Below are 8801 nucleotides of genomic sequence, written 5' to 3' on the forward strand. Positions count from 1 at the left end.
ATATATATATATATATATATATATATATAAATAAATAAATACTGAGATTGAAGTATTGCTACCTATCTGAATGGTAACCATCCCACTATTGCAACCAATATCCAAGCAATCCTTGCCTTCAAACCATTCTTTCTTGAAAACCTTTAGACGCGGATCTTCAACAAATTTTTGACCTAACTGCCACACAAAAAATAAGAAAACGCAACTAGGGGTAACGCACATTCTGTCGGCCGAATAAGAACGAATCATAAATTATTAGAGCACTGAAGTTGGAAAAACAAGCTTGACTGGTCTACACCAATTCTCGAAATTTTAAATTCTCGTTTCTATCACTAACCGATAATAGTTCGAATCTTAACCAGAAACCGGAGACAATCGAGAATACTTCTCAGAACTATATTTACCACGTGAAGACCCAAGAAGGGCAACCTAGAACTCCGAGGTAAGTGGGGAAGAATAGGTCAGGAGAAATACCCGGTATCCATAGTAACTTTGGTAATTGCCATAGGGAAAAGCATGCTTCTTGCGTCTTTTAGGATTTTGCTTGAGTTCAGCTTCTGCTTTCTCCTGCTCTTCCGCCATCTCCTTAAATCGCAACTTTAATTATCTCTTTTGCTGATACTCTCTGAGGTGAATACGAAACGTCGATGAACGACGGTAATCCCCGGCGGAGGAAGCGGTGGCAGCATGCAATGGAGGAACCAATATCTCTAGGGTTTAAACCAGCTTCCCCCAGCACTGTTATGCGCTTCCTAATTTTCGCGGCAAACCCATGGGCAGCGCGTATATAGGTCATTTTCGTCCTTTTCCTTCCTTTTTTTCCATCTTTTCCAATTAAATTTTCTCACACTCTATTTTGGTCACTAATTTTTTAATTTAAAATACTATTTTAGTCCGCAGTTTTCAAAACCCCATCTATTTTAGATTTATTCATTTAAATATTTAAATTTAGATTTCATATTTTTAGTAAATCTTTAAAGTTAGTTAAAAGGGTTAACTTTTATTTTAAAAAAAACATCTTTATTAGCCTTCTATCTATAAAATTTGGCAAATATATCTTCATGCAAACTATTATCATTATTATTATTATTATTTAATAAATTTTGATACAAAAAGATACATTCAACTATAATAACTCGTGGACTAAAACCTTTTAAAACCACTCCGTCAAGCCTAATAGTAAACTATCAAGACAATATTGTATATACAGGGAGAAATGGCACAACCAGATTGATATGACAAATGAGCCGACAACTAAACAATATTCGATGGATAGGATCGAAAATTGTTAATATAAAGTTCGAAAATTATCTCATAATTGTCTGCATTTTGTATACCATCTTCATTTGTTATATTTTCTATAATATTTTTTTCATTTTTCATAATTTTCCAGGATTTCTATAGTTATCTCATTCATGGGCATTCCTAAACATAGATATCTACAGACAGGTAGAGAACAAAAAAGCCTTTTTAATTCTCGTCCTAAGTCTCCGCCTCTTATTTCAATCCTCCTCCAGGAAGATGAAAGCTTAGACGAAGGAAAGATTTAAATTTTTTTAAAAAATAATTGGGAAATAATTAATTGATATGGGCTGTGAATGGGAAAAAAAGCCATATATGTATATTAACTCAATTATGAAATAATTAATAATTAATGCAAAAAATAAAAATATATGGAAATATGTCATCCATGGCCAAGCAGGACAAATTTAGAAATAAAAACAAACACCTACGTTAATTAGCTGTTAACTCATCCTACGTGGAAATACAACCTTTTCATAAACAAAATTGTAAGATGCCAAGTGGCATCCTTGTTTCTTCTGTAGTACAAGCTGGCAGTAGAAAGTGGGCCCAATAATAGAAAGGCCGAGAATTGGGTCCCACTCCACTTGTATTAAAAATGTTTTTAAAAATAAAATTCCCCAATCAAATTTACAACTTTGCCTTTACCTTTCTCCTTGGATTTCATTAACTAAGGCTTTAAATGTTTGTTAGGTATCTTTCACATTCCAAACCCTAATTCCCATCCCCTTTGTTTCCAATCCATTATTTCTTCGGCCTTGTCTATGTCATGTTCTTAAAAGAGGTCTATCCGTGACAGAAATAGAGGCTACTTATTAGATATTCTTAAGTGTTATTTCCAATAACATGAATGGAATCTACTAAAAAAAACATCGGAACGAGACAAATATAAAAGAGTTATGAATGCACGGCCATATTTTAAATATTTTTTAAATATGTATTAGTTAATGGATTATAACATAAAATTAATATTACTTGGAAGTGGACTGTCACATTCCACTTGGTTAGCTTTGGGATTAGCTGTTGACATTCGAAATTACGACCCACTTCTAAAGTAATCAAAATCATGAATCATGTATGTCGATTGTTAGGGGCTATGAATCGAGTTCGTCGCCAATTCAGTCTCTCAACTACCTGAAAACCCAGCACAGCGACAACGTTGAAGACAAAAGTGTGGGTCTTTTAGAGCCAGAAAGATGAGTCAGGGTCCACTTGCATGATAACGAGAGAACGTGGATGGTGTTCTTAGCCGCTCGAGGCTCTTTTCACGTTGGGTAGTTTGCACCATCAAAAGTCCCCACCGTATTCCAGATTAAAAAAATTTAAATTATTGCACTTTCTTTTCTGGGATTCGTTTTTATTGGTGGTGACATTCTTTATCCTTGTTGTACTGTACTTGATGCACAGTTAAATTCACTGAAGACCAACGTTGATCCAAACATCCCATGTCGTTTTATGCCAAAGGGTAGGGCCGTTTCTTCTGCTTAGACCACCTCATTTCTCCGTCTGCTCTGTAATTTGTTCAAGTTCCAGCTTTATGCGTGGACGAACAGGGGCCGTTTGAAAACACCAAAAATCTTCACCTGCAGAAAGCTGCCTCTGCGGCCTTGATCCTCGCTGACCTCTGTTCTGCATCTTTTTAGCTCTGTTTACGGTCGGTGACTATCTGAGTTCATGGTTTTTTGAGTATTTTAGTCACTTTCTCTGTTCTGACTCTCCTTTATCTCTGATTAGTGAATCTTTTCCCTCCGGATTCTTCCTTCTCTCTCGATTTTTGAGTCTTCGTGATTTCTTCAAGCGTCAAAATCGACTGATATCACTCTCTCATCAGCCGCTTCTCTGTTGCAGTCTTTTTGGCTTCAAGGGGTTCGGTTTTGGTTAATTAATTGTTCTTCTTTATCTGGAGCACGCTTTTTAAAAAAAATTAATTTCTACCCAGTTGATCAAGAATGTCGTTTTCATGTTCATCCGAATTTCTCATCGGAATCTAGAAAGTTTCAAGGTCTAAAGCTTAATCAGCACAAAATCTCGGGGGTGTAGTTTTTGGTTGAGTTATTGACTCGGAGAGATATTTTTCCGCCGTTATCTCCACAATTCCGGCTCTGGGTGTTCGAAAAAACTTCGATTCTGAAGATTGATCATAAAAATTGTTCATCTTGCATTTTGTCTGCCATTGGGTTAATTTAAGCTTGCGGCGTGGTGTAGTGCGACTGTCAGTAGTTCGTACACAGGCTAACGAGCCTTGGCGCGTGAACCTGATGAATTTTGCGGCAATTTTTGTGACGCGTCCTATTTCATTTCCGTACTTACTCTAATGGGTTGCGTTTTTTCGAGGGTTTGTATTGGCGAGGAAACTACTTCAAGATCTTCGAGAATCGCTGAAGCCCAAATTGCCAAGACTGCCGCTGAAATCGATACGATCTCTTCTTCGTCTTCTAATAGCCGAGAAGGCGAAATCGGCGACCAACTAAATCGATTGAATTCAAACAACAGAGATTCAGAAGTTGGAATCACGAGGCTGTCGAGAGTTTCTTCCCAGTTCTTGCCCGCCGAGGGGTCTCGAACCATCAAAGTTCCTTCCGGGAACTTCAAATTACAATATTCGTTTCTTTCGCAAAGAGGGTATTATCCCGATGCCCTTGATAAGGCAAATCAAGACAGTTTTTGCATCCACACCCCATTTGGGAACAGCCCAGATGACCATTTCTTTGGGGTTTTCGATGGGCATGGGGAATTTGGAACACAGTGCTCGCAGTTTGTTAAACGGAAGCTCTGTGAAAATTTACTTAGAAATAGTAGGTTCCACACTGACGCTGTTGAAGCTTGTCATGCGGCTTATTTAACCACTAATTCACAGTTGCACGCAGATATCTTGGATGATAGCATGAGTGGTACTACTGCTATTACTGTTTTAGTTAGAGGTAGGACTATATATGTTGCTAATTCAGGTGATTCGAGAGCGGTTATAGCAGAGCGGAGAGGGAAGGAAGTCGTGGCTGTCGACCTCTCAATCGATCAAACTCCGTTCCGAACCGATGAAGTGGAACGTGTTAAGCTTTGTGGTGCTAGAGTTCTTACACTTGATCAGATTGAGGGGCTGAAGAACCCTGAGATTCAGTTCTGGGGTACTGAAGAAGGAGATGATGGTGATCCTCCTAGGCTTTGGGTACCTAATGGGATGTACCCTGGCACTGCTTTCACAAGAAGTATAGGCGACTCGATTGCCGAGACTATTGGCGTTGTTGCTACGCCTGAAATTGTTGTTCTGGAGCTGACACCAGATCATCCTTTCTTTGTTGTTGCTAGTGATGGGGTATTTGAGTTTCTTTCGAGCCAAACCGTGGTCGACATGGTAATGTACTCTATCATATGTTTAATGCACTCTATAATATGTTTGTGAGATTGTTTGCTAATTCTTGATTGATTACTGCTTAAGGAATGAGTGAATGAATGCTGTTATCTTCACAGGTTTCTAAATATAAAGATCCCCGTGATGCTTGTGCTGCAATTGTGGCTGAGTCCTATAAACTTTGGCTTCAATTTGAGACTCGAACAGACGATATCACGGTTATCGTGGTGCATATCAATGGACTAACCAATGTACGAGGACTTTCCTTATCTTTTTGCCATTCAAGTCACTATAGTTTCTTACATTTGGTTATATTTGTTTTGTTAGACTGTTACTAGTGAATCGACAAGATCCGTTGGAGGTGGTATCGTTCCATCTGCTCTTCCTCAAGTCGTGGAGGTGACAGGATCAGAGTCTCCTTCTACCTTTGGCTGGAACAGAAACAACCGTGCAAGGCAAGATTTGTCAAGGGCACGTCTCCGGGCTATCGAGAGTTCCCTAGAGAACGGGCAAGTCTGGGTGCCTCCATCTCCAGCTCACAGGAAGTCATGGGAAGAAGAAGTAAGCTCGTGTCTTGCTTTTAATATATCTTGATTATCGAAGAAAATCATTACATATTTGTTTCATTGCTGAGTTTTTGGCTTCATACTCCACAGGCACATATTGAACGAGCATTGCACGACCATTTCCTCTTCAGAAAACTGACTGATTCTCAGTGCCAAGTCTTACTAGATTGTATGCAAAGAGTTGAGGTCATACCCGGGCAAATCGTAGTCGAACAAGTATCTTTCCTTCTTTATTTCTTGTTTTCTTCCCTTGTCATGAAAGCCATCTGCTACCTTAAATCAAATACATGCATGCAAATGAGAATTTGAGTATGTGCATGGGCTGTGTTGGTTTGTAGGGTGGGGAAGGTGACTGTTTTTATGTGGTTGGCAGTGGAGAATTTGAGGTCTTGGCAACCCAGGTTCATATCATTTTTCTTTCTCCTAACCTATTATATTGCATTTTCTTGAGGCTTTATGTTGACTTAATGCTATCATCGCAATTACAGGAAGAAAGCCATGGAGACGTTCCTCGAATTCTGCAACACTACACAGCTGAGAAGCTATCTTCCTTCGGGGAACTGGCTTTGATGTGGGTTTTCTCTTGTTAACTGCAGCTCCATGTTTGATCATGTATGGCTAATACTTCATTTGTTTAATAGTTTGGTTTGTGTATAATGTATATTCAGGTATAACAAACCACTTCAAGCCTCAGTACGTGCTGTTACAAGCGGGACGCTTTGGGCTTTGAAAAGAGAGGACTTTCGTGGCATTCTTATATCAGAATTTTCGAACTTGTCATCTTTGAAATCTCTTCGATCTGTCGACCTTTTGTCGAAGTTAACAATCTTGCAATTGAGTCGCATTGCAGATTGCCTTTCTGAAGTTACCTTCGCAGATGGGCAGCTGATTGTTGATGGGGTAACCTTATTTTATAATAGCACGCAATTGATGTGAGATCCTAATTGGTTGGAGAGGGGAACGAAATATTCTATACAAGAGTGTGCAAACCTCTCCTTAGTAGATGCGTTTTAAAACCTTGAGCGGAAGCCCGCAAAGGAAAGCTCAAAAAGGACAATATTTGCTAGTAGTGGGCTTGAGCTGTTACAAATGGTATCAGAGACAGACACCAAACGGTGTGACAACGAGGACGTTGTCCGCAAGGGAGGTGGATTGTAAGATCCCACGTTGGTTGGAGAGGGGAAGAAGCATTCCTTATAAGGGTGTGGAAACTTCTCCTTAATAGACATGTTTTAGAAGTTTGAGGGGAAACATGAAAGGGAAAACCCAAAGAGGACAATATCGGCTAGCGGTGGGCTTGGGCTGTTACAACTCTTCAAGTAATTTTTCTTTTTTTTTGCAGACGGAAGGCGGCTCATGTGCACTGCACATTATTCAAAAGGGACGAGTGAGGATCACTTTCGATGCGGAGTTAATGAGCAGTTCAAATGTTTACAGCTTCAATTATGCCAGTCAAGAGGAGGATGATGCCGCACGGAGTGGTAACGAGATCGTAGCTATTAAGAAAGAGGGAAGTTATTTTGGTGAATGGGGACTTCTTGGTGAGCATGTGGGCTTCTTACAAGCAGTTGCTGTAGGAGATGTTGTGTGTTCTATTTTAACAAAGGAAAAGTTTGAATCAGTTGTTGGCCCTTTACCAAAGCTCTCTCAAGATGATCAAAAGTATATTGCATTTGCTTTTGAGTTGTATGGCCACACTTTTACCATATTTTTCCTTATGTCATATCCTACCCTGTACACATCGTTTGCCTTCATGTAGGGCGAAGGAACATTCTTCAGACACTCTCCATCACTCAGACAAAATTCTCGACATTTCAGCTATTCCGAAAGTCGAGCTCGCTGATCTGGTGAGCAGACACTTTGCTGTTCGTGGTTATGTTACTCTTATCCAGAATCTGACACCTTTTGTTATCTTCTTTGATTGTTTTTGTTTTTAGGAGTGGAAAACGTGTTTATATTCCACAGAATACAGTGAAATCGGTCTAGTTCGGTTAAGGAACACAGGTTATCTTGTAGTATCTCCTCTTTATAATGGCTATGAATAATTTTCTTCTTTGATGGCTACTTCTCAAGCTTATGGAACTGCCTTGGTGAATTTGAATTTGAAGCAGAAACTATGCTTAGTTTAAAAAGGTTTACAAGACAGAAGGTCAAAAGGCTGGGACTTGAAGCACAAGTTTCAAAGGAGAAAGATCTTATGAAGAGCATCAGTTCTTCAGCATGTGTGCCGCAAATTCTCTGCACTTGTTTAGACCAATCACATGCTGGCATATTGCTAAAAACTCGCCTTGCTTGTCCTTTGTCTTCGATACTTCAAGTCCCGCTCGATGAATCTTCTGCACGTTTCTTCGCAGCCTCTCTTGTTATGGCAGTGGAAGATTTGCACAAGGTTTGTTTCTATGGACTTGTTGTTTGATCCTCTGTTCTTCTTCAATCCTAAATTAATGTTTGAATTTTCAGCTTGGTGTTCTCCACAGAGGAATCTCCCCTGATGTTCTAATGTTGAATCAAACCGGACACATACAGGTCTATTTTCCTACATGATAACAGTCTTCAAGGTCTCTGTCAGTAAATTTTTTGTATTCCTCTTGTTGCAGTTAGTAGACTTCAGATATGGAAAACGAACATCGGGCGAGAGAACGTATACTATTTGCGGGGCGGCCGACTTCTTAGCTCCCGAGATAGTTCAGGGCAATGGCCATGGTTTCGCTGCTGACTGGTAAACATTAAACCTCCCAATGCTTACATAATCATAAACGAGACAATATTCAGGCACTTCAACTTACAACTCCCTATCATAAACGCTCAGGTGGGCACTGGGAGTCTTAATCTATTTCATGCTGAAAGGTAAAATGCCGTTCGGATCATGGCGACAAGGCGAGCTCGACACGTTTTCGAAGATCGCAAGAGGACAATTAAGTCTTCCCCAAATTTTCAGTCATGAAGCAATTGATCTCATCGTCAAGGTAATGCAATGCTGCTATAGTGATCAATAATTCTCCTCTATTCTCCCCATTCCCACCTTTAATTACCCACCATATATATACCTACTTTGATCAGTTACTTGAAGTTGATGAGAAGAAAAGACTTGGAAACGAGAATCAAAACTCTGTTAGAAGTCATCCCTGGTTCGATGGCATTGATTGGAAGGGAATCCACGACGGTACCTTTCCCATTCCCGAGTCGATTACTTCTCGTGTCGCTCGATATTTGGAGAGCTACCCTGAAGATTACAGTATTCCTTTAGTCAAACCAACTCAAGATCGTGATGAACTGGATGTCGCCGAGTGGGTCAACGACTGGTAAAGTCTATCGATCGGTTCCCATTGTTCTCTTTCTACACAAATTCATAATTCGAGAAATTGTTCGACATAAGTTCATGTGAAGATTAGGTCGGTGAATATAGATATTATTTTTCTCAATTTTGTCCGATAACACGACAGTTTTATTTGATCTAATAAATTCCTTATAAACTCGTAGAAGACATAAATATTAAACATTAATGAAAAAAAGAAAGAAAAAAAAAACAACAACAAAAAAAAAAAAAAAAAAAAAAAAAAAAAAAAAAAGAAACCCTAGCTCCT

General features: G+C 39.3%; 2 protein-coding genes across 4 annotated transcripts in view; one reads left to right on the plus strand and one right to left on the minus strand.

Annotated features, from left to right (window-relative positions):
- The window catches only part of LOC111461838 (probable RNA methyltransferase At5g51130), a 4108-nt gene extending 3343 nt beyond the window's left edge, over positions 1–765 (minus strand). The window contains exons 1-2 of one of the 2 annotated variants that reach the window (XR_002713648.1): positions 475–765; positions 63–177 (exon numbers count right to left, since the gene is read on the minus strand). Coding sequence is in view for 1 of the 2 variants with exons in the window: in XM_023105530.1 (XP_022961298.1) it covers positions 63–177; positions 475–582 (223 nt within the window). In the remaining variant the exon portion in view is untranslated. The remainder of the gene's footprint in view (positions 1–62; positions 178–474) is intronic. The other variant, XM_023105530.1, reaches the window with a different exon arrangement.
- Positions 766–2633: 1868 nt separating this feature from the next.
- LOC111461834 (protein phosphatase 2C and cyclic nucleotide-binding/kinase domain-containing protein-like) lies at positions 2634–8649 on the plus strand. Of its 2 annotated transcripts, XM_023105524.1 has the most exons (16): positions 2634–2956; positions 3037–4654; positions 4771–4902; positions 4979–5212; positions 5308–5433; positions 5556–5618; positions 5706–5788; positions 5886–6117; positions 6560–6879; positions 6977–7064; positions 7155–7221; positions 7326–7606; positions 7678–7743; positions 7815–7936; positions 8027–8183; positions 8278–8649. In XM_023105524.1, the coding sequence occupies exons 2-16, from the start codon at positions 3617–3619 to the stop codon at positions 8521–8523; spliced, it is 3255 nt and encodes a 1084-aa protein (XP_022961292.1). In that variant the 5' UTR covers positions 2634–2956; positions 3037–3616; the 3' UTR covers positions 8524–8649. The 2 variants fall into 2 exon arrangements, with proteins under 2 accessions (XP_022961292.1, XP_022961293.1); XM_023105525.1 differs by having other exon boundaries at positions 2636–4654; positions 7329–7606.
- Positions 8650–8801: the final 152 nt, after the last annotated feature.

The sequence above is a fragment of the Cucurbita moschata genome, unplaced genomic scaffold (assembly GCF_002738365.1).
Source record: "Cucurbita moschata cultivar Rifu unplaced genomic scaffold, Cmos_1.0 Cmo_Scf00025, whole genome shotgun sequence".
Classification (NCBI taxonomy): domain Eukaryota; kingdom Viridiplantae; phylum Streptophyta; class Magnoliopsida; order Cucurbitales; family Cucurbitaceae; genus Cucurbita; species Cucurbita moschata.